Consider the following 24,733-nt stretch of genomic DNA (forward strand, 5'->3'; position numbering starts at 1 on the left):
CTGGACCAGCTCTCCCAGTGCCCTCCTGCAGCCCCCCCTTCCCACCAGCCAAGTCACAGCCTCCAGGGCACCTTCAGGCAAACGGGTGGTGGGTCCTGATCTTGGAGACCTGAAGGTGGGCTTCCAGGCAGAGATGGCCCTGCAGAGCCAGATGTGGTCTCTGGCCACACCCATGTAAGTGTCCGGGATCAGGGGGGTTGGTGGGCAGGGCCTGGGAGGGGCTCGGAGGTCGCTGGCCTTTCCCCCGGGGGGGGGGGTGAGAGCCCCAGCTTGGCCTCTCCTAAGGGCGCTAGGGGTAATGGAGAGAGCTCAGCAGCGAACCCCACGGGCTTTTCATGTCCCCCTCCCCCAGAGAGTCAGGTGGGAGATGTGCACCCCCACCTCCTTTTTTCAGGGATTTTCTGCAGGCAGTCTTCAAGCTCAAAGTCCAGCCTGGGGGTGGGGCTATGACTGGGGAGGGGGCAGGAAATGCCAGGGTCCCTCACTCCCATGTTTTGCCTCTAGAAACACACCTCAGTGTCCAGGGTGGGAAGAAACGCTTGAGATACAACAGAAAAAGTTAACAGCTCCCAAACTGGGAAAGATGGTGGCAAAATCGGAATCATCACCTGCTTAGTGAAATGGTCACCAAGTGTTCCTGATGACAAAAGGCCACGGCCACGAACACTGTTCTTGTAGAGCTGGAGATAAACACTATCAAACGGGGTGTGCAGAGGATTTTAATATTCAAGTTTTGAGGGCATTTTAAAGTAAGAGGGGGGAAAGGCTCCAGAGGTTTGTGAAGAGTTCTGGAAAAGAGTTTCCCCCCCGGGACCCCAATTTGGTTGCTCACTCTTTTGGGTCCCCCGTTGCATTATTCACCAACTACAAACCTGGTTGCCTAGCAATGGGAACCCGATCTCCACCCCCCCCCCCCAGCAAGGAAGTGGCAGGGAGATTACATCTTGGGAATGGGACAGCAGAGGGTGGGGACTTTAGCCCTCCCCCAAGGGCAAACTTATTAGCAGGGGGTCTGGGTTCCCTTTGGGATACCCTGCAAAGCATGACTTCAACCCCGTAGTCCAACTGAAATCGGAACTCCCAGGCTGATCTCTGGCCTCGTGGCTGCCATAAGAGGGTGGCTAGACTCCCCTCTTCCCTGCAGTGTTCCCAGTGTTTGGGGCCTAAGAGCCCTGAGTTCTGATCTCCTGACTCAGTGATCTTAGACAAGTCTTTCCACTACTTCTTGGTGCCTCAGTTTCCCCATCCATAAAATAGGGACAGTAGTACGATTGCCTCCCAGGATCATTGGGAGGATTAAATGAATTACTGGAGACAAAGCACTTAACAGCACCTGGCACATGGTATGCACTGGCTAATAATGGTTGGCTGATTTTATTCTCAGAATATCAACTCAGCAAAGAGTGGACTACAGTGTCTCAAGATCAGGGCAGGGAGGGAGAGGCGGAGGTGACTGTGGGAGCCTAGAGGAAACCCTCTAGAGCACTTTGAGCACTATAGGTAATAAGACATTATTATGTCTTTATGGTGTGGCCAGGGAAGATCTGGGAGGCCCCAGCAGAGTTTGAGCAACGAGGCTAATGCTCACGCAATAGAGTTAGTGCTCAAATTAATAAATGTTTGAGGGCTTGCCCTGTGCCCTCCTCCCTGGGCTGAATGTCAGGGACAACAGGCAAATAGATAGATCCTTCTAGATATTGGCCTGTGAAGCATGTGCACATAGTGAGCGATCAATGCACATCTGTGATGATAGGTTCATGTGACAATGACTGTCCCATCCCCCAGAAAGGGTGGCTCTGTAGGCTGGGAAGTGGGGATCCTGGGGTGCTGCAAGGAGGTCAATGACGGGGGGATCTCAGGTTAAACCTTAAACAGCAAGACCCCTTTGCCTCCTCCCAGCTCAAGAGTCCAACGCTAGGCTACGTGACCTGGTAACCTTTGCTCCCAGGGAGGGGAGTTGGCAGGTAGCTCCAGTAACATGCAATGGCATGTGTCCACTGTGGGATGGACACTTTTCTCCCCAGACTCCCTCATCCCCCAGGGCTGAAGGTGTATCCTGGGTAGGAGCCGAGGTCCGGAGAGGGTGTGGAATTGGAAAGAGACACACAGCATGTTAGGGGCCTGGCAGGATTTGAGAGTGCCTGTAGCACAGCCTGGGAATGGTTCTTATAATTAACTATAAACATTATTAATCATAGGAATTACTAAAGTTATTAATAATAAATGACACTACTGTTTTTGGAACACTATGTCCTATTTTTTCCTGCATGGGCGTTTCCTTGCAAGGGCACCTCTCTGCAAGGTGAGGATCAAGCTATTCCAGCCCATTTTACAGATAAGGAAACTGAGGCTCAGAGAGGTGATGTGAGGCCTAGGAAGGGCTTTAGCTCACCTTGTCATGGTCTCTGCTCCCCCCCCCCCCCGCCAAAGGACCCCTGGGCTCTCCCCCAACTCCTTTCAGTTGCAAAGGGGAAATAGAGGAAAATGCTGGGCTTCGATTGGTTTCCAAGCAGCTCAGGGATCTTGGCTCAGACAGGAGAGCATTCAGGAGGTGGCCCTGGGAGACCCCCTCCGCAGTGTCTGCCTTCTCCCCACAGGCCCATGGCCGAGAGCTCCCTCTACCGGCAGCGGCTAGAGGTCATCGCTGTAAGTGAAGCCCTCCCAGGGCGCTCCGCCCGGCGTGCTGGGCACCCCTAGTCTTGCCCCAGGTCTCTTCCTCACCTCTCTCTCTCAATGCGGGAAGCAGGCCTAACGCTGTGAAGTGTGTGGTGGGGGGAGGAGGGGGAAGGCACCCTCAGCTCCAGGACTGCCTGAGTGCCCCACCTAAATCCTCAGGTCCCTCTGCTCCCCAGTTCTTCTATCCGGTCACCACCACCCTCAGAATGGTGAGGCTGTGTACTCCACACTCCCAGAAACCGCATCCGATGCTCCATTCTTGAACCCCTGTCTCCCAAACACCCCATGTCTGAACCCCATTTCTCAGACCCCCATCTCTGGATCCTCATCTCTCTGGATCCCATCCCTGTGAACCCCATCTCATTAATTCCAATGTCTCTGATCTCCCGCTTCTGCACCCCCATCTTTCTGGACCCCATCTCTACACCCCGGTCTCTCTGAACCCCCATCCTTCTGATCCCTATATCTGTACCCCATCCCTCTGAACCCCCATCTCACTAACTCCTATCTCTCAGCCCTCGATTTCTGCACCTCCATCTCTCCGGACCCCATCTCTACGCCCCAGTCTCTCTGGACGCTCACGACTGCACCTCTCCGGACCCCCCATCTCACTAGCCCCCTCCCTCTGATATCCATACCTGGACCCCCATTTCTCTGAACCCCCCTCTCTGTAACCCTATATCTCGGACCCCCACAGCTCCGTATCCCCCTTGGGGATCCCCATTCCAAGGCCCCGCCCCCACCCCCTTCCACAGACCCCCATTCGGCGCGGACTAGGCCTCCGCAGCATCCCGGGCGCGGCCGGCCCCGCCCCCGCCGCCCCGCCCCCACCCGCTGCTGAGTCAGCTCCTCCGCAGCCCCCTCCCCGCCCGGGGCCCCGACGTGCGCTCCGCCGCCCCGCCGCCCCGCCCGGCTCGCAGCCCCGGGAGTCCCGGGAGCCCCCGCGAGCCCCGCGGAGGAGGGAAGGCGGAAAGGGAGGCGGCGGCCCCGCCCGGCCCGCGGGCAGCTCCCGGTCCTCTGTGCGCAGGAGAAGCGGCGGCTGCAGGAGGAGATCCGCGCCGCGCGCCGGGAGCTGGAGGAGGAGAAACTCCGCGTGGAGCGGCTCAAGGTTGGGGGCGGGCAGGGGCGCCTGCCCAGCCCGGGCAATGAAGTGGGGGTGTCTATGAGAGTCGGTCTGGGGGGAATCATAGGAGCCTCTGTCCAATTTGGGGGAACAATTGGGGCCATGGGTTCCAGCTTGGGGGGCATTTTTCCTCTGCTTGGGAGAGTGGGGGGAGGTAGTGGTGGTGATGGGGACATTTGTACCACCTTTGGAGGAAGAGTATGGGGACAGTGAAGGTGTTTGCCCAGCTTCGGGGTAGGGAGGGGCCAAAAGAGACGTTGCTTTCGCCTCTGGCGGCGCCTGTCCCATTCTGGAAGATGATGGGTGTTTTGTTCTAGGCTGGAAGAGCTATGGGCTGGTAATGGGGTGTCTGTCCCACCTGGCAACATTGGGGGTGCACAGTGAGGCCATGTATCATATCCCACCCTGAAGGAGAAATGTCTGTCCCATTCGGGTGGTTTTAGGCAATAAGAAATCTTCCCAGCCTAGGAGATTAGGAGGGGACCCTACATGGGGTGGGGTAGTCAGTGTGCACCGCCCGAGCTACCTTCCCATGCCCAGAGGAAGTCTCTCCGGGAGCGTTGGCTAATGGACGGGACGGCTGAGGGGACGGAGCGGCAGGAGGAGTCTGCCTCGAAAGACCCCCAGTCACCTGAGGGCCAGGCTCAGGCCCGAATCCAGAACTTGGAAGACAGCTTGTTCACGTGAGTTGGGCCCCTGCCAGCCTGGCTAGGCCAGGTCCCCAGGCCCACTCCAGGGAAGTGGCAAATTGGGGATTGGTGTGTGTGTGTGTGTGGGGGGGAAGCATTGAGCCTGGGGGCCTGGCTCCCAGCAGCCTCCTCTCTTCCTCAGACTCCAATCCCAGCTGCAGCTGTTGCAAGGTGCATCCACAGGTGCCCAGCACAAGTCCTCAGGCCGGCCCACCTGGCGCAGACAGGTGAGGGGCCAGGGGAGCAAATGGGTGGTGGGGGAGGCAGCCAGCAGGGACAAAAGCAGGATTTCTTCAGGTGCAGTTTAACCACTGAGTCCTCTGCTATTTCTTTGCTTTGTGGTCTTGGACAAGTCACTTGCCTTGCTCCAGCCTGTTTCCCTATGTCTAAAATGAGAATAGCAACAGCGCGCAGCTGGATGAGGTGAGGGGGCGGTTAACAAGATCATAGCTTCGCACCAGGCTGAGGCATGAGAAGTTTTCCTATGTGATTGCTAATATGGCCAGAGTGAGGAACACGGTGGGAAAATGTGTGTGTGGGGGGGTGCTCATGGAATTTGGCCTCAGAGTGGGGAATGGGTCACCATGAGATGCTCTTGTGATCTGGGGCATCCACATAGGCTTTTGTTTTAGTAGCCCTTGTATTAAGATACATTCTGCATGCTACACAACACACAGGCTTTCGACAACTTCACATTAAAATCTGGCTCTCTGGGTTGTCCCTGAAGTCCAAAGATCTGGCAACATTTGTGCCTGGCCACAGTGCGGTGCAGCTTTCCTACCTGATGTGTTACCTTAGCTCCTAGGTGCCCATTTCAAGGCACAGAGGGAGGAAGAGACCTGTTCATCAATGTGGGAAGCACTTGTTGGGTTTTTAGCATAGGCCAGGAGTTCTTGCCAGAGAGGTACAAGGTAGGATTCCTGGCCCACGGGAGCTCACCGTCCAAGAGTCTGTGATGGGGGGAGACCTGGGCAGGGGAGGAGCACAGAGGAATCACCTGAGTGAAGTTGTGGGCTCAGGGTAGGCTTCTTGGAGGCAGAGCCATCTATATTGAATCTGCGTGGGAGCCAGGCAAGAGTGGAAAGGGAATTCCAGGCAGAGGAAACAGCCCACATAAAGGCCTGGAGGCTGGAAAGAGGATAAGATCGGAGAACTGTGAGGAGGAGATCCCTGGAGCTTGGCCATCCCTCCGCTCCCCTCCCTGAGCCCATTTTCATAGTCTTGCACCGCCCCCCTCTCCACTCCAGCTATGCTGACGCTCTTTTCTAGTCCTTGAACTTGTGTAGCTCATTGCGGCCCCAGGGCTTTTGCACTTGCTTTCCCCTCAGCCTGGAATGCCCTTACCTACCTCTTGACTCAAGGCCAGCTCTTCCTACCCTTCGGGTCTCTCTCTGTTCAGTGTCACTTCGAGAGCCCCTCCTCCTGCTTTTATTTTTTCTGCCGTAGTCTTGCTCACTCCCTGGCATTACATGTTTATTTGTGTTTATGTTTATACCCCACCCCCCCTGGAATGTAAGTCCCCATAGCAAAAGGCTTAAGTAAGTGTCCCTTGTCCCACAGAAACCTCAGTAGCTGACAGAGTAGGTCTCTAATACAGAGCTATGGCTCATGGACGCAGTATTGATTAAGCACCTACTGTGTGTGATGCACTAGAGCAGAGGGTGATAAGACAGGTGAGGAAGGCGGGGTTTGGTCCTGAGCGAGACGTGTGGGGGGGACATTGAAGGTGTTTGAGCAGGGGAGGGTACCCGCATGCAGGGAGGCCGGAGGTGGAGACGCGGGCTGCCCTGACCTTGTCTCTGCCTTCCCTGCAGGGTCACCGACCTCTCTCCCAGCCTACGGTGGAGGCAGGTCCCACAGGTGGGTGTTTGTGCTCAGGCCTGAGGGGTCCCAAGAAGAGGGGCCTGAATCTGGGGGGACAGAATCTCACTCTGTTGCCCCCTGTCTCCTCTCACTCCCCAAGACCACGCTGATCTGAACAAGAGAGCCTCCCTACCAGCCGGACCAGTGGACACGTCCCCAGAGTCCCCCTCTGAGCCCAGAGATGCGGCTGTCAGGGCTCCACCAGCCCTGAAGTTGTTCCCTGGGGCAGCAGGGGCCTCCTCAGAAGCCAATGGCCCCTGCCCTGGACCCAGCCCCCCTCCAGAGCAGGAGCCTTGTCGGGGGCTGGCAGCATCCAAGGGTGGCGTGGATGAGGCCAACGGGGGTGTGGTGAAGGTGGTATGGGAGGGGCTGAGGGCCACAGAGGACTGTGTCACCGGGGCCACGGGCCCAGAGCTGGAGGCTAAGGTAGAGGAGATGGTGCTGGAGGCAGTTGGGGACAGGCAGGAAGCCAGCTGCCCAGAGCTCCCCTCCTGGGTGACAGAGGACAGGGGCATCGTGGAGGTGGTCTGGGAGGGGGTGGGAGGACCAGACAGCAGCGACTCAGAGGCCACAGGGGAGGCGGGCGGCGGGGGCCGGAAGGCTGCGCAGACCGGCTCGCCGAGGCTTCAGGTGAGACTGGAGGGAGCAGCTCCTGGAGAAGGTGGCATTCCCAGGGGCAGCCCTGATGCTGATGGGCCAGGGGGCTCTGGAGGAGAGGAGGGATCTTTCATTTGGGTGGAGAGGGTGACCCTCAGCGAGGAGTGGGAGGAGCTGGTGGTGGAGGGACTGGAAGGGCCAAGGGTGTGGGGAAAGGGGGCAGGGCCTGAGAGTCCACTGGGGGCAGAGAGGGGGGCAGGGGAGGAAGCCTGGGAGGCAGGGAGCAGCCAAGCAGAGGAACCAGTGGGCGGAGTAAAGAAGCGGAGTGAGGAAAAGGCAGGGACCGAGCAGGAAGGAGCAGACATGTCTCTGATGGTGGAGAGGAAAGGAAGCGAGGACTCCTTGGAGCCAGAGCGGACAGGGGGTGAGGAAAAGCTGGGGACAGAGAGGGAAGCAGTTGAGGGACCTTTGAGGGCAGAGAGGGAAAGAGGCGAGGAGTCATTGCAAGTAGAGCAGAAAGGAGGTGAGGAGGAGCTAGAGGCGGAGAAGGAAGATGAGGAACCGTTGGGAGTACAGCAGAAAGGAGATGAAGAGAAGCTAAAGGCAACCGAAGAACCTTTAGTGATGGAAAGAAAAGAAGGCAAGGGATCACCGAAGGTAGAGAGAACAGGTGAGGCGCCATTGGAGGCCGAGGAAGGAGGTGAGGTGCCACTGGGGGCTGAGAAAGGAGGAGGTGAGGAGTCACTGAAGGCAGAGAGAACAGGAGGTGAGGAGCCACTGGAGGCCGAGGAAGGAGGAGGTGAGGCACCATTGGAGGCAGAGAAGACCGAAGCAGTCGAGGAAGATCTGAGTCCAGAAGAGCAGAGAGAGTCTGGGGGAGGACAGGAATGTCAGGCAGAGGAGGTGAGTGAGGCAGGGGCTCCCCTGGGGGCCAAGGAAGAGTCAAGGCCAGAAGAAGAAGAACCCCAGCCCCAGGAGAAGCAGGAAGGCTCCCTGGAGGAGGGATCTGTCAGACCCCAAACTCCTGCTGAGGGCCAGGGCCCCTCGGGGGATGCCACCCCGCTCCTGGCGGAGACCCCCACCCCAGAGCAGCCTGCCGAGTGCCAGCCACTTCTTCGGGTGCAAGGGCCCAGGGCCCCCCCCAGTGCCCGGCCCGTGCCCACCTATGCCCCTGCCCGGCAGCCCAAGCCGTCTGCCCCTGCTGAGGGTGAAGAGGCAAGTGGCCCAAAGCAAAAGACGTGCCAGTGCTGTGCGGTCATGTGAGCCCACGTCCTCCGCCCCGCACCCAGCGCCTCTCACAGCTACCTCGGCCTCTCGGCGTCCAGTGGCGGGTCCCAGGCACACGGCGCGCCCCCGGACTGGCTGGGGCCCCCGGGAGCCAGCTGGCCCGCATGTCACCTCCTCCCGGGCTTCCGGACGCTTCCCACTGCCTGTGACCCTGGCCCCCTTCTACGACAAAGCCTTTATACTTGAAAATAAAACGTTCAGGCATTCGGACAGTTTGAGTGTGTGTTGCTGGCACGGGGCCGGCTCAGCACCTGCCGGTGGGAAAGCAAGGGCTTCCCTCCTGCTGGCAGCGGAGATGGAGTGGGTATGAGTACAGGAGCGGCTGCTGGACAAAATGCCCCAGCTTCAGGAGCTATACGAGTGTGAAAGTATTTCTCCGGGTGGCTCAGAGTCCCGCAGTCCCTCGGGGCCTGAGGTTCCTTTCCCCTTCTTGCTCCACCGTCCCCTCCGGTTAGAGCTGGATCGCGGGCACACTGGTGTTCCAGCCCGTGGGCGAGGGGAGAGAGTGCGGAGGAGCCCTGACCCCGTCGGGGCCTGTCGGGGCCTCAGCCCGCGGCACTCCTGCCCGCAGTCTGCAGTCCGCCAGCGGCAGGAACCTGGGGCTGCACCTGGCTGTAGGGCAGGGGGCAGCGGGGCGCCCAGCTACAGTTAGCCGCGGGACAGATCGGGGGACGGAGCTGCTGCTTGCATTCATACATGGTCCTTTGCTCCCTCCTCCATCCATATATTTCCGGGAGGGCCAGGCCCTCCTTTGTAGGGGGTCCTTCAACCTCTTCTTCCTGGCTGGGTGTCCTCAGGCAAGGGACTCAGTCTCTCTGAGCCTCAGTGTCTTCATCTGTCAAATGGGCACCCCTCTCCTGGCCTGGGCTCGGTTCAGGCCAGAACTCAGGACCTCGGGGCGGGCCCAGAAGGCCCAGCTCCTCGGGGGTGGGCAGGAAGTGTTTCTCATAGCCAGAGTCCAGCTGCGGGGGGGCCTGGGGGGGCTCCGGAACCGGTAGTGGCTCCATCTCCTCCACTTTCAGGATGGGGAAGTCCCTGGGGGGCTGAGCCTGTGGCACCTCCTGGGAAGAGAAGAGATGGGGATTCTGCCCCCCCCCTTCTCCCTGACCTGCTGCCACCCACTACCTGCTGTCCCCGCATTTGCCAACCTCCCAGGGGGCCTGGACAAGCCAGCCTTTTGCTCACCTCCATGTGGGGCCGGCCACAACTGCTGTTGGCCGGATCTGGAACCTTCTCCCAGACCCAGCGGGGCAGTACCTTGTGCCGAAGGTGGAGGCACCTGGCCAGCAGGTAAGAAGGCAGAGAACCTAGGTGACCTGATACCCAGGCCCAGTTTGCAGAGCCCAGGAACGTCACGGAGCCCTGAGGCGTCCCCTCACTTCTTGCCCCCCACCCCCAACCAAAGCTGAGCTAGTGTCCAGCTGCCCTCCCCACCTGGGGAAGAGACCCGCATGTCCGACAGCCTCACCTTCCAGAGGTGGCCAGGCTCACACCACAGCCCGTCAGGAGCAAGCCCCACAGCAGAAAGACACCCGGCAGAACTTTCCACTTCAGGGTGTTATCTGAGGCCAAGGGGCAGAAGAATATTTGGATACCAGGGATGGGGGAGGGATGGGGGAGGGATGGGGGAGGGATGGGGGAGGGATGGGGGAGGGAGGGATCAGGAAAGGATCATGCATGGGGCAGGGCTTGGGTGAAGGAGGCAGGTAAAGGGGGGATGCTCATGAGTGGGTAGGGGCTAAGTGCAGGGAGATTTTGGAGTGGGAGTGGGGCTTGTGAATAAAACAGTCATCAGGGATAGGTCAAGGTCAGGGAGGGGTGAAAGGGTCAGAGACACACACTGCCTGATAATCCAGAGTACTTAGAAGGATCAGAATGCCCCTGAGGTGTCATCAGTAACCACCCCCACGTCAAAAGGTTGCTCATTCACTGAAACCCCTATCTCCTTGAAATTGAGCAGGTCCCCTCCTATGGCAGTCCCACCCCACCCCACTACCTGGTAGGTGAAGCCGGAGTATGGGACCAGGTGGCCCCTGTCCCGCGATGGTGGATGCGGTCACCCACAGCTCACAAGGACCCCAGGGAAGGTCGGGCAGGGTGATGTTCCGGGTGCTGCCACTCACTGAAGGACACACCAAGAGGTTGGGGAGGCAGTGAAGTCCTACCTCAGGGCCTTTGCATGTGTTTCCTCTCTGTCTGCAACACTCTCTCCAGATATCCACATGGCTCCCGCCTTCAGGTCTCTGCTCAAATTTCACCTCCTCAGTGAGGCCTTCTCTGACCATTAGAAAGTTAGCTCCACAAGGGCCATATTCCCAGCACCTGGACCAGTGGCTGGCACACAGAAAGCACTCAAAAATGATATTTATTCAAGTAAATAAAAGAAAGAATGAGCATCGTATCCCCCATCTACACACTAATCCAGTGAATGGAGATTCTCCCTAGACAGGGAAGACGTGCACCTCCCAGAACTATATTTGTTTACTTGTTTTTACTAAACTGCTCTTTTTTGCTTTTCTTTTTTTTAAAGATTTTATTTATTTATTTGACAGAGAGACACAGCGAGAGCAGGAACACAAGCAGGGGGAATGGGAGAGGGAGAAGCAGGCTTCCCTGTGAGCAGGGAGCCCGACGCGGGGCTTGATCTCAGGACCCTGGGATCATGACCTGAGCTGAAGGCAGATGCTTAACCACTGAGCCACCCAGGCGCCCCTCTTTTTTGCTTTTAAGCCAAAAGAGGAAGTAGCTTTTTGATTTGTTGTAGGATGATGGGAGACATGAACACTGATCGAGCTCTGTTGCCGTAGAAAGACATCCAAGCTAAATCAGCAGGTGAAAAAAAGAAAGTTGCAAAACATCACAGTCATAAGAGATTGAGAGGCCAAACTATAGTCTATTACATGGTCCTCTTTTTAAAATAATAATAATCCAGGGGCACCTGGGTGGCTGAGTTGGTTAAGCATCCGACTTTTTGATTTTGGCTCAGGTCATGATCTCAGGGTGGTGAGATTGAGCCCTGCATCAGGCTCCGCACTGGGCGTGGAACCTGCTTAAGATTCTCTCTCCCTCTCTAAAATAATAATAATAATAATAATAATAATAATAAATGTACCTATATTTAATAACATAGATATGTATAACCATTTTAATCTGAAAAAAATAAAAATGGGGCACCCGGGTGGCTCAGTTGGTTAAGCATCAGACTTTGGCTCAGGTCATGATCTCAGGGTCCTGGGATCGAGGCCCAAGGCAGGCTCTGCAATCAGAGGGGAGTCTGCTTCTCTCCCTCTGCCCCTCCCCCCATTCATGCACATGCTCTCTTTCTCTCTAATAAAATCTTTTAAAAAAATAAAAATAAAACCATAAAAATTTTAATCTAATGATTGATACTTTTGTAACGTACAATCATGGCAAAGTAATTATGTTAAAAAATAGGCTTTATCAGTTAGAGACAAATAGTGAAGCAGTGATGTAGTTAGGGGTAAAATGACACAAAAGACTCCAGAAAAAGGGCGCATGGGTGGCTCAGTCATTAAGCGTCTGCCTTCGGCTCAGGCCAATGATCCCAGGGTCCTGGGATCGAACCCCGCATTGGGCTCCCTGCTCACAGGGAAGCCTGCTTCTCCCTCTCCCTCTGCCTGCCTCTCTGCCTACTTGTGCTCTCTCTCTGTCTCTGTCAAATAAATAAATAAATAAATCTTAAAAAAAAAAAAAGACTCTAGAAAAAAAGTGCAGGGGATAAAATGAAAGCAGATTGGCAGAAAGTAGGTAACTGTTGACACCTGGTGGGCACACCAGGGTTTGTTATACTAGTCTCCCTACTTTTGTATGTGCTTGCATTTTCTATAATACAAAGTTAAAAATCTTCAAAGAACACAACTCCTATCTCTGTGTTAAAAGATGCATGGAAAAGTCTGGAAGCTGCATTACCAGTGTCAGCAAAATTATGAGAATGCGCATATTCTTTTATTTTTATTTTTATTTTTTTTTAAGATTTTATTTATTTATTTGAGACAGAGAGAATGAGAGAGAGAGAGCACAGGAGAGGGGGGAGGGTCAGAGGGAGAAGCAGACTCCCCGCTGAGCGGGGAGCCCGATGCGGGACTCGATCCAGGCACTCCAGGATCATGACCTGAGCCGAAGGCAGTCGCTTAACCAACTGAGCCACCCAGGTGCCCTACGCATATTCTTTAAAAAAAAAAAAAGATTTATTTATTTGAGAGACAGAGAGCAGTGGGGGAGGGGGGGAGAATCCCAAGCAGGCTCCCTGCCAAGGCAGGAGCCCAATCCCATGACCCTGATATCATGATCTGAGCCAAAATCAAGAGTTGGACGCCCAAAAGACTGAGCCACCCAGGTGCTCCGAGAATGCTGATGTTCTTGATGACATACTCCTTTAATGTGTCAGCTATGGTAATAAGCACAGATAACTTTTGTAATTAGGAAAAAAAGGGGTAATAAAGGTATTTTTAAGGAATTTGTGTTGGGACACTGGGGTGGCTCAGTTGGTTAAGCGTCTGCCTTCAGCTCAGGTCATGATCCTGGAGTCCCGGGATTGAGTCCCACATCGGGCTCCCTGCTCAGCGGGGGGTCTGCTTCTCCCTCTGCCTGCCACTCCCCCTGCTTGTGTTCCCTCTCTCACTCTCTCTCTCTCTCTCTCACAAATAAATAAATAAATAATCTTTAAAAAATTAAAAAAATAAAAAGGAATTTTTGTCTTCTGAGTAAAAATGTAGCCTATACCCAAAGGTAGGAAAAAGAAATAAAAATCATACATAATCCTGTTGACATTGTGGGCAATCTCTTTTCACATTTGTGCCTCTGCTTTGCCCAGTGCCAGGTTTATTTTACACAAATGGAACCACCTTGTGGAGTTTTGTCAGCTTTTTGTCTTTTTCACTTAATAAACATGACAGACATCTTTCAATGTCAATAAATATAGATCAGAGTCTTCGTTTTTAATGGTCAAATGACAGTCCATTATATTGATAGCCACAAGGGTTATTGTCCACTAGGGAACAGATGCCATCACAGATTTTCCCAGGGCCTGAGAGGGAGGCAAAGGGGCCCATCTGGGGACAAGGGTGGGGTAGACTGATGGGTGGGTCTTGTGGGGCAGGAGGCGGTGAAGCTCACCATTCATGCAGACAGAAGGCCTGGTCCCGCTCTGTACACACACGGTGTAGTGGGTGAGAAGGCCCCGGAGTTGGTGCCTTGGGACCTCTCCCCACGCTATGGCGGGGGTCCCTGGGGGGGCATCCTGGAGTCGCCAAAGCACTGGCCCGGCTAGGGGCGCTGGGGAGAAAGCCAGTGGGTCAAGGCCAGCCAGGGTTCCAGGGGAATCCCCCATTCTCCTGCTCCACCACTTACCCAGTTCCTCTCGGAACCTCCAGACTGGAGGGGCAGGGGCCAAGCCCCAAGGAGAGACTGCTGTCACTGTAATTCGGTAGGGGACTCCTCCTTCAAAATTCCCTGGTCGGTGGAGGAGCAAAGACAGTTAGAGTTGGCTCGCCCTCCCCTACTCATTTCCTACTCGGTAGGCGTCTTCACTTGGGTCTCCTGAAGGACATGCTGAGATAAATACTTGGGTAACAGTAATTTTTCTGGGTGGTAACCCCACAGAATGCCAACAGGGCAGCTGGGAAGTGAAATAGGGAAAGAAAGGCAGCTAGTAAATGAGAACAAGTTCCCAGTGCAGGCAACCCCGCTGGCGACCTCTGGGGGCCCATCGAAGGAGGGAGGAAGCTGGGATATTTATCCACCAACCCTTATTAGTAATTGGTGACAGGCCGCATCCGAGGCGACTTAAATCACCAGTGCTTCCAAACTGCTGCTCAGATGAGCAAAATGCTTCAGGGACCAGAGAAAACCTTCAGGCCAGGAAAGGCAGGTGCCAGACTGGGAGATGCTTAAACACCAGGCTCTGGGTGGGGCCCTGATACCCCCCCATTATGGTGAGTGAGGCTCCTGAAGTCCCTTCGCAAAACCTACTGATGCTGCCTGGCCTTCCCCAAATGGGAATTTTCCAGAATCGGGGCTCCTCCTTCCTTAGGAAGAACTCTGTCCTTCCTAAATGTTTCACTCAATACCTTCCCGTGCTCCCCCAAGTCCTTTACACCAAAGATGGGCTCCCCAATGCCACAACCCAGCCCACAACTCATTGCAAGCCCCCAGACCTCAGTAGCCAACAGCCCCATGGACAGCTCCATTTGGATGAACATCTCCAACACAACATATCCAAATGGATCCCCAAAATTCTGCCCCAGGACCTCCAATCAGAACCTGCCTGCTTCTCTCCCTTCCTCAGTTCCCACCTGGTATGGCCCTGACCCTTTCCCCAGTCCACTCCCCCCAAGAGCAACCAGAGAGCAACTGTTAGCTACTGAGTCAGGGCATTTCCCTCCTCTGCTCAGAATGCTCCACGGTTCCTACCTCATACAGAGCAAAAGCCCAAGTCCTTCCTGTGGCCCACCAGGTCTTGCACAATTTGCTTGTCACCTCCCTGCCCTCACCTCCTCCCACTCTCCCCCTCATTCCACTCCAGCCATGAGGGCCTCCTTGCTGTTCTAATACATCAGGCACATTCCTGCCTCTGGGCCTTTGCACTGTCTGTTCCCTCTTGCTTTTCCCTCAGACTTCCTCATAGTTCCCTCTCTCACCTCCTTCGGGTCTTGGTTCAAACACTGCTGTTCCAGAAAGGCCTTTTCTAAAAACCTTTCTTTCTAAAATATCAATTCTGCCTCATCCCCTTTGCCCTGTTTTATTTTTTTTCCCCCAAGCACATTACAGATGTACATGGTTAGTTGTTGTTGTTTGTTTCACTGGGCTGCTCATGCCACAAGAAAGTCAGCTCCATGAGGATGGGGATGTTGCTGAGAGAGAGAATGGTGTGATGGTTCAGGGCCTGGCTTGAGGGGCCCGAGTATGTGGTTCAAATCCTGGTTCTACGATCTATTTGCTGTGTGGCCTCGGGCAAGTTGCTTCACCTCCCTGGGCCGCCTTCTTCATCTCTACCTCGAGCATGATAATAACAGAAACTTACTTCATAAGGAAGTCTGAGTAATTTAATGCTGCTGGTAAATGCCAGTAGACATCAGCTGCTATCACTGCAGATACCAGTGTCTAGAACACAGCCTGGTACATGGTGAGTGTTGTCAATGAACACTGCTTGCAGGAATTAATGACACCTTAACCACAACATTCTCTTCTGCAGGTCCACTCGTCAGTCTGCTCTGCAGTAGCTGATATAGGGACCCAGGTGTCCCAGGGCCTCACCTGGCAACAGAACACTGAGGTTCTCAGGGGGAAGCCGGATCCAGTTGAGGTCCTCCAGGGGATCCCCGTCTCGAGCCCAGTCCACCACATGCTCCTGCAACTCCCCAGACCCCCGCTGCCAAGTCACCAGCAGCTCTGTGCTGCCGGCAACGTTGCTGACCACCACGCCATGGGGGGTGACGTCGGTACCTAGATGGGGGTTGGAGAAATCTCAGCTGTCCACTCGGGAAGTCCCCGCCTCCCTCGCGAGGGCACTGCTCCGAGGAAATTCACAGTCTCTTACCCAAGCAGGCCAAAGAAAGGTTGGTGAGAGGCTCCCAGCTCGTGGCATTGACGGCAGACACCCCGACCCACTCGGCCTGGGTGGGGATGAAGGAGCTGCAGCAGGGAGCCGTCTTCTGGATCAGCTCCTGGTCTTCAGCCCGGAACCAGACTTTATAGCTCATCTGCACGCACTGCCCCCGGTCCTGAGGGATGAGAGGAAGAAGGGGTTACTATCTCCCATTTATCAGGCACATGCTGTATATCTCAGTGAGGTCCACCTGACAAACCAGCCAGTGAAATATTTCTGTTGGCTACACTTTACAGATGAAGAAACTAAGTCTCGGGGGGGCTCAGTGGCAGAGGTGACATTAGAACGCAGTTCCAGGACCCAAACTAGGGGGAAGTGAGTAAGGCACTCCCCTTGGTTGCAAAAATTAAAGGGGAGGATACCAAAATCCCAATAATCAAGAAAAATTATATTTTATTCTATCAAAATTAAGGCCAAACAACCCATGACAAACAAAATTTCAAGATTTTCAGTAGAGACAGGATCTGACCCTGCCTTACTCACCTCATCCTAGTCTGTGTCCTGTGCAATTCTTTGGGATTTCAAAATTCCCACTGTTGTATAGAGGAAAAACTTTTGTAGATGAATATCCTGTCTAATAATGTTAACTGATCCTAGAACCAAACTCCTTTTGATGTACTTAGACAGAATCTTGGGGGGGGGACCTAGTTTTAATACTCACTGAATTTTTTTTTTAAGATTTTATTTATTTGACAGAGAAAGACACAGCAAGAGAGGGAACACAAGCAGGAGGAGCGGGAGAGGGAGAAGCAGGCTCCCCGTGGAGCAGGGAGCCCGACGTGGGGCTCAATCCCAGAACCCCGGGACCATGACCTGAGCCAAAGGCAGACACTTAATGACTGAGCCACCCAGGGACCCCAGTACTCACTGAATTTTTAAATATTCAGGATACATGGGGACTTTCTGGACAGTTTTTATGATCAGTTCCCAGCACAATCTGTGTTCTAATTAGAGAATTCTTTAATGTGCCCTGCATCACCTCACCACTTTGAAGTCCCTGGAAACTGGTTCTATGGCCTGGTGTGTGGTTGACTTTGGTAAATGTCCTAATTGTATATGGAAGAAAGGCATGTTCTGACATTTCCTCTGTGAGTCCATTAGGTTGTTTGTTAATCACATGTTCAAATATTCCAGATCTTGACTTGTTTTCCATCTATTATGAAATCACCGATGGGGTGTATTAAAATCTCCCACAGTGGTTGTGGGTTCATATATTTCTCCTTGTAGTTCTGTCAATTTCTTTTTTTTTTTTTTTTAATTTTTAGTTCTGTCAATTTCTGCTATATGTATTTTAAAGCTCTATTATTAGGTACATACAGATTTAGTGCTCATCTCATACTGGTGAACAGCAGAATTGCCATATGCAGTTACCTTATTTTCCCTTTACCTTCTACAGAATATTACAATTAGAACACTTTATTATATATTCTTTAAAACATGAGAAAAATGGGTTACCTCTTTGTTTCATTTCAGTATAGTAAAGGGTGTTACCAAGTATGTGTTATGATATAGAGACACTGAGGCTGTGAATTGCTGTTTGAAGGCCAGTGAATCTCAGCTCTGCCACTTACCAGTTGTGTGGTCTGGAGCAACCTCTCTGTGTCTCATTTTTCTCATCTGTAAATTCAGTTGATATGAATGAGCGTGTAGGCTAGAACCTGGCACATAGTAAGAGCTCTGTGTTATGTGTGGTTAAACTTAATATTAGCTTGTGTGGCCTAAGACGGTATGGGCCCTGTTGTTTTGTTCCTTGCCATATTTACTGTGAGCCAGGGCCTAGCAATGCCTGGAACATAGCAGATGCTCAACAGATTTGGATCAGTGAGGATGGCTGCCTCACTGTCTATCAACTCCTAATGCCATTTTGATACTAGCATCCAAGCCCTGGCACACTGTGCTCTATTTTACGGAGCTGAGCCTAGTCTTGCTTTCAAACCTCTGCACCTGCTGTTCCCCCCTTCTTGGAACACCTGTACACACCTTCACGTCTCAGCTCAGATCTCTGGAGGCTTGCTTTGTGCCCAGCACTATGCTAGGGCCTCTCTGAGCATCCCCTCCTTGGAGCCTTGGAGCAACCTCAAGAAGGCGGCATCGGAACTGCTGTCTTGTTTACACTGGTGTTATGTGGGGCTTCTGGACATATGCAGAGAGAATGGAACTGCTCTCCACGGCTCACCTTCCACAGAAGCAGGGGTTCCTGTCTGCCTGGTGTCCCACAGAGGTTCCCAGATATCCATATATCTTTTGGAGCTGTCAAGGATGAGGGAAGGGGGTACAAATGAGAGCGGCCTAGTGGTACAGACTGCTAGGAGGGGAGATGAGGCTGTAGGGGCAAGCCTGGAGACCCTCACCGGACGGCAGTGTCTGGAAGGACAAAACGGGGCTCCACTCGCTCCACAGATCCTCTTCTTTCTCCATTCGGCAGCGGCCACGCACCTCATAGCCAGTGGCCAGCTCCAGGTTCTGGATCTCAGCAGGGGCCAGGGGCATGGACTTCACTTCTGGTTCCAGCTGGGGGATAGAGGAAAGAGCAGTGAAGCTGAGGACTGAGTTGAGACTACTTGACCTGTTATGTCAGCAAGCTCCAACTATCCTGCTTTGTTCCAGACCATGGGGGTTCTCAGGACACAGGGCTTTTGGCTTTGAAATTAGGATAATCCCCAGCAAAAAGAGGAGATGAATTGGCCACCCTATGGGTCACATATAGCAGTAAGTAGTGAATTCTATTATTATCCCCATTTTACAGTTGAGGAAAACTGAGGCCCAGAGAGGGGGAGTGACTTGCCCAAGGTCACAAAGCAGAGGAGTGCTGGAGATGAGAGTCATACCCCGGCAGTCAAGACTCCAAAGTCTGCATCTCTCAGCCTTTCTCTGAAATGCATGAATGATCACAATGACAACTCTCTTCTACCTTGTGATGTTTTGCATGAGGTGGCTGAGACAATTGGCTATCCCCAATATCCATTCTCCCCTTCTTCCTTTGGAAATAGAAGCCCTGAGTATCAGCTGGGAATGTGGCTGCCAAGAGTAAGGACTCCATTTCCCAGCCTCCCTTATAATCAGGTGAGACCACGTGACTATGTTCTGGCCAATGAGATAGGAGAAGATAGGTTAACTTCTGGGTTGTACAAAGTACATGGGCTGATACCCCAACTTCTTCAGGGGTCTCCTTGCTCTAGAGTTCTCTTCCATTTTTCTTGCTGTGTGAGCTTGGTAAGGTGCTTAAATTCTCTGAGGTTGGCTTCCCCGACTATGAAATGGCTATCTTAAAAGCATCTGCTACGGGGGCACCGGGCTGGCTCAGTCAATGGAGTATACGACTCCTGATCTTGGAGTCCTGAGTTTGAGACCCATGTGTGGCGCAGAGTTTACTTAAAATAACCAAAAATTAACAAATAAATAAATAAAAGCATCTACTATAAAGGGAGGTTGGGAGGGACTCATCAAGATAATCCATGCAATTAGCCTGGGACCTGATGCACAGCAGGTGCTCAGAAACGTCAGCTGCCTTTACTCATTATTTGGGGGTGTTTATTTAAACCAAGCCTTGCTCCTCATCTGTAAAATGGGTAGGTATAAAATGCACCTACTTCAAAGAGCTCTTGTAAGGGTTCAATAAGGGGCCTAGAATAGTGTCTGGCACACAGTAGATGCTCTCTAAATGTCTTCTGTTATTCTTATTTTAAGGTTAATGTAAGCTATTGGAGGACTTCTATTCATTCACAAAAATGTTAGAGGAAGTTTACTGAGTTTCTCAAAAATTCCAAGTGGAATTTGGGATTGGGACTGCATGGAATTTTAGATTATTTGGTGGGGGGGTGATTTTTTTAGCTGAACAAGATACATGTACAGGTCTTTTGTGGGAAATGTGAACAGACTATAAGGACAAGTAAGGAACTGGCTCTGGGCTGGGTCTCTGATTTAGGGACGATGCCCTGGGCCCTGCCTGGAATAGGGTGGGGAATAAGGGGCCCCTGACACTCACCAGGGTCCAGGCTGTCCCCTGGCATCTTTGATAGTAGAACTGGCAGACCAAGACCTTATGGGGTGGCCACACAGGTGGGGCCCAATGGACAGTGGCCTCCAGGGGCTCATCCTCTGAAAAGTCCACGTCAGGGTACAGCCGGGGGGCATCTGGCTTCACTGAGGAAGGGGAGGCCAGATGCATTAAGCCAGGGCCTCCGGGACCACCCACTCCACACAAAGCACACCCCCCCATCCCGCCTGTTACTTCGGGTTTCCAGGTTCACGAAGACTGGGGGCCAGAGAGGCTGGCCTGCCTTGGTACCCCACACAAGCAGTTCATCGGACATGGTAAGCTGCTCCCGGGGGACGGTCACCCAGCTCTGTCCGGTGGGCACTGCCACAGTCCACGTTCTGTTGGAATGGCTGTGGAGAAGAGAGGTGGGGATCGTGGGTGTGTGTGGTGTATTTGGGATTGGGTCCAAAGTCATAACGATAACTCTTCTGCCTGGGTTCAAATCCCAGCTCTGCTGCTTCAGAGCTGTGTGACCTTGAACAAGTGACTTGACTTCTCTGTGCCTGTGTCTTCAGCTACAAAACGAGGGTGATAGAAGTACCTGCTGAAGAGCCGGAGAGTGAGGGGAATCAATGAGCTAATAAATGGAATGTGTTTAGAACAGCACTGGACGCCCAATACATGTTATGTGAGCATTGCTTATTATATTTATTGGCACCTACTTATATGTCCGCACATTTACACTTATGCAACTACCCAGCCAGCGAAACAGTTATGTATATGATTGATGATAAAGAATAGTCTTCAGGGTGAAGAGGATGCAATGTGATGATGTGGTGAGGAATGACAGTGCTATTTTAGGCAGGGTGGTCAGGAGAGATCTCCCAAATGAGGAGACTTTTGAACAAAGGCCTGAAGGACAGGAGGATGGAGCCGTGCAGTACCTGGGGCAAAGCATTTTAGGAAGAGGCAGCTGCGGCAGGTGCAAAGGCCCTGAGGTACACTCACTGGTGTGTTTGAGAAACAGCAAGGAGGAGGCCTGCAGGACAGGAGTGGAACAAGTGAGGGGGACAGTGGGAGGAGGTGAGGGCAGGGAGGTGACAGGCAGAGTGTGCAGGGCCTGGCGGGCCACAGGAAAGACTTGGGCTTTTACTCTGAGTGAGGTGGGACCCCTGGAGGACGGGGAGCAAAGCTGAGATGTGCCTGATGCAGATGTTCACAGGCGCCCCCTGGCGGCTGTGGCGGAGAACGGACTGTGGGCTTAAAGGTGCAAGCCAGGGGCCCGGAGGGAGGAGGTTACTGACTGCACCGCCCAGGTTAGCCATGATGGATGGGGGGTTGGACCAGGGTGGGTGCCCAGGTAGTAGAGACTGTCAGATTCTGGATAATGTAGAAAGTGGAGCTGGCAAAGCTTGCTGACAAGACCAGATGTGGGTGACAGCGAGCCAGGCGTTGAGGATATCCTGAAGGATTAGATTTCAGAGGTTCAGAATAAGGCCTTCATAAAACAACAGCAACAACAAAAATGCAGGTGTTGGTGAAGATGTGGAGAAATTGCAGCCCTTGTATACTGCTGGTGGGAACTGAAAATGTCGCAGCTGCTGCAGAAAACAGTTTGGCAGTTCCTCAAAAAGTTAAACACAGAATTGCTATAGGACCCAGCAATTCCACTCCTAGGCACAGACCCCAAAGCATTGAAAACAGGAACTCAAGAACTTGTCCATGTATGTTCATAACAGTGCGGGTCACATTCACCAAAGGGTGAAAGCAAACCACATGTCCACCAACAGATGAATGGCTACACCAAGTGTGGTGGATCCATACAGTGGAATATCACTCAGCCATAAAAAGGAAGGTTGTTCCGACTCCTACTACCATGTGGATGGACCTCAAAAACATGCTAAGTGAAAGAAGCCACACACAAAAGGCCATATTTCTTATGATTCCATTTATATGAAATGTTCAGAACAGGCAAATCCATAGATAGAAAGCAGGATGGTGGTTGCCAGGGGCTGGTGGGGGGTTGGGGGGAGGACAATGGGGAGTGACTGCTCATGGGGATGGAACTTCCTTTTGGGGTGATGAGAATGTTCTGGAACTAGACAGAGGAGGTGGTTGCACAACACTGTGAATGTACCAAATGCCACTGAATTGTTCTCTTTTTTTTTTTAAGATTTTATTTATTTATCTGACAGAGAGAGAGGAAGAAAGCACGAGCAGGGGGAGGAGTAGAGGGAGAGGGAGAAGTAGACTCCCCGCTGAGCAGGGAGCCTGACATGGAGCTCAATCCCAGGATGCTAGGATCATGACCTGAGTGGAACTTCAGTGGTTCCACTGAGTGGAAGCCACCCAGGCACCCCATGAATTGTTCATTTAAAAATGGGTTAGCTTTGGGGCGCCTGGGTGGCTCAGTCGTTGTGCGTCTGTCTTTAGCTCAGGTCATGATCCCAGGGTCCTGGGATTGAGCCCCACATCGGGCTCCCTGCTGGGCAGGAAGCCTGCTTCTCCCTCTCCCACTCCCCCTGCTTGCATTCCCTCTCTCGCTGTGTCTCTGTCAAATCAGTAAATAAAATATATTTAAAAAGTGGGTTAGCTTTATGTGATGTGAATTTATCCATTAAAACAAGGGGGGACCTTCTCTGACTCCTCTGTCTTACATCATTTAAAACCAGGCTTCTCTGGAAAGGAATGGCAGTGATGATTGCACAACAATGTGAATGTATTTAATGTCACTGAACTGTGCACTTAAAAATGGTTGAGAAAAAAAATAGTAAATTTTATGAGTATTTTACCATCACTAAAAAAAAAACAAGTGACGCCTGGGTGGCTCAGTCAGTTAAGTGTCTGCCTTCGGCTCAGATCATGATCCCAGGGTCCTGGGATTGAGCCCCACGTCGTCGGGCTCCCTGCTCAGCGGGAGCCTGCTTCTCTCTCTCCTTCTGTGTGCTCGCTCACTATTTCTCTCTCAAATAAATAAATAAATCTTAAAAAAAAAATACCCACCCACCCCACCATGGTTCCCACCTTTCAATGCCTTTACTCCTCCCTCACTTAGCCAAATTTGAAATGAATTTGAGTTTGCAGGTGTGATTCATCACGAAGGAACCCAGGTCTCCCCCTTGACTGTGGGCTCCACGAGGGCCAGGCTTTCTGTCTACCTCTTTCCTTGCTGCATCCCTGGCACCAGACCAAAGTATCTTTTTATACTCTCAGAGAAGTTAGGCTACCTGCCTAAGGCCACACAGCAATAAAAAACAGCTTCTAATTATTAAGCAATTTCTCTTTGCCAATGCCTAAATCATTGAATCCTCACAACTAACGCTGGGAGGCAGTTTCTTTATTATCACCTTTTGACAGAGGAGGAAAGAGAGGAACAGGGAGGGAAGGTGACTGGTCTAGGCTCACACAACAAGGAAATGCTGAAACCTGGAATCGAAGGGCTGGAGAGGGGTAGGGCTGCGGAGCAGAAGTATTGGGGTCCTCTCAACCTGAGTTATGCTGGGACCTGAGTGGCCACCCCTCTAAAGCCTCAGTTTCCCCAAGTCAGCCGGTTGTACTCACTACTTCTGGCTCTGGAGGTTCAGCGTGGAGGGAGCTCCCAGGTCCCCAAGAGCTTCCCACGAGCAGTTCAGGTCGCCCAAGGGTCCAACTCCATAGCACTGCAGTGGCCCAGGGCTGTCTGGAGAGGGAGGAGAGGGAGGGGAGGGGAGGGGAGGGGAGGGGAGGGGAGGGGAGGGTGGGGTGGGGTGGGGAGGATGTCCCAGGGAAGGGGCTCAATTCCCCCATCCTGCACATGCAGAACCTGAACTTCCCCCCGACTTCTGCCAATTGTGGAGGGCGATCCGGGGGTCCCTTCCGGGGATGAGCAGCAGGAAGGGGGCGCTGGACACCCCTCCCCAGGCTTCGGGCATAACTCCTCCCCTCCCTCTGCCAGCCACATCCTGTTACCACCCGGGGGCCTCGGGCTCCCACCTCGCGGCCGACCCCCCACCCCCCCGTGCGCCAACTCCTCTCTCCGCTCGGTCCCTGCCCGGGGAGGTGCACGTGGCGTCTGCACCTGGGGCGTTCATTCCGCAAACCTGCGGTGCACGCGGAGGCCCGGCGCTCTGGCGGCGAGCGCGGCGGCCGAGCGCCCGCCACGGGCTCGCTCCACAACTCACCCTGGGACCGCGTCCGGTGGCCCAGCAGCAACAGCAGAGGCAGCAGCACCAGCTTCGGCCGCGGCCGGAGGGGGGCGGCCCGGGCCCCCCGCATGGCGCCGCACCGCGCCCCGAGTCCCGCCAGGCCCTGCCCGGCCCAGCGCGGCCCCGCCGCTCGCCTGGCTGTGCGGCCCCGGCGCCGAGCGGCGACGGGAAGCGCCCCTCCCCTCCCAGCCGCCTCCGCACCTGGTGCTCCGGGACCCCGCCCCTTCCCCGCGGCGGAAAGTCCCCGGCGGCGCCGGCTGGGGCAGCGGAAGGGGAGGGGGGACGGCCTGGGGCTTGCGGCGGCGGCCGCCGCCGAGCTCCCCTGAAGCCGGTGCGACACCCAACACCCCCCACCCCCGCCATGACACACTCACACGCCGCGAAGTCCTTTGGAACTTTTATTATTGGGGTTGAAGAAGGGTCTGATCCGTCCCGTCACCGAGCCTCCCACCCCAGGACATGAAGGGAACCCAGGGCTCCCACCACCAGTTCTAGGGTCCCCAGCTTTAGAACCCCAGCAGGTGGGGCTGGAGGGGGAGGGGCTGGAAGGCAGGGAGAAAGAAGTGGGCGAGGGCTGGAATGAAGCAGGAGCATAATTTGGGCTGGTCGGGAGACAGAGGCTACAGTTGGGGCAAGAGAGAATCAGTTAGGGCTAAGGTCTGGATGAGGGTAGATCAGTTTGGGTAGAGTAGGGGCACCACTGCAGCA

At 53.7% G+C, this 24,733-nt stretch overlaps 2 protein-coding genes across 4 annotated transcripts; one reads left to right on the forward strand and one right to left on the reverse strand.

Annotated features, from left to right (window-relative positions):
* Positions 1–4,351: 4,351 nt before the first annotated feature.
* PALM3 (paralemmin 3) lies at positions 4,352–8,211 on the forward strand. 2 transcript variants are annotated; one of them, XM_088016923.1, is made up of 5 exons: positions 4,352–4,482; positions 4,631–4,715; positions 6,303–6,348; positions 6,452–7,569; positions 7,687–8,211. In XM_088016923.1, the coding sequence occupies exons 1-5, from the start codon at positions 4,367–4,369 to the stop codon at positions 8,209–8,211; spliced, it is 1,890 nt and encodes a 629-aa protein (XP_087873049.1). In that variant the 5' UTR covers positions 4,352–4,366. The 2 variants fall into 2 exon arrangements, with proteins under 2 accessions (XP_087873049.1, XP_087873045.1); XM_088016919.1 differs by having other exon boundaries at positions 6,452–8,211.
* Positions 8,212–8,443: 232 nt separating this feature from the next.
* On the reverse strand, positions 8,444–24,175 carry IL27RA (interleukin 27 receptor subunit alpha). 2 transcript variants are annotated; one of them, XM_028088773.2, is made up of 14 exons: positions 24,002–24,175; positions 23,403–23,520; positions 20,094–20,251; positions 19,848–20,005; positions 18,214–18,373; positions 18,039–18,112; positions 15,794–15,977; positions 15,511–15,699; positions 13,606–13,707; positions 13,372–13,530; positions 10,232–10,357; positions 9,704–9,797; positions 9,421–9,514; positions 8,444–9,320 (listed from the first exon to the last, which is right to left on the reverse strand). In XM_028088773.2, exons 1-14 carry the CDS (start codon positions 24,093–24,095, stop codon positions 9,042–9,044), a joined length of 1,989 nt encoding a protein of 662 aa, XP_027944574.2. In that variant the 5' UTR covers positions 24,096–24,175; the 3' UTR covers positions 8,444–9,041. The 2 variants fall into 2 exon arrangements, with proteins under 2 accessions (XP_027944574.2, XP_027944575.2); XM_028088774.2 differs by having other exon boundaries at positions 8,444–9,296; positions 24,002–24,174.
* Positions 24,176–24,733: the final 558 nt, after the last annotated feature.

This window comes from Eumetopias jubatus, unplaced genomic scaffold, assembly GCF_037043125.1.
Source record: "Eumetopias jubatus isolate StellerSeaLion01/CBP00866 unplaced genomic scaffold, mEumJub1_p1.0 scaffold_1, whole genome shotgun sequence".
Classification (NCBI taxonomy): Eukaryota; Metazoa; Chordata; class Mammalia; order Carnivora; family Otariidae; genus Eumetopias; species Eumetopias jubatus.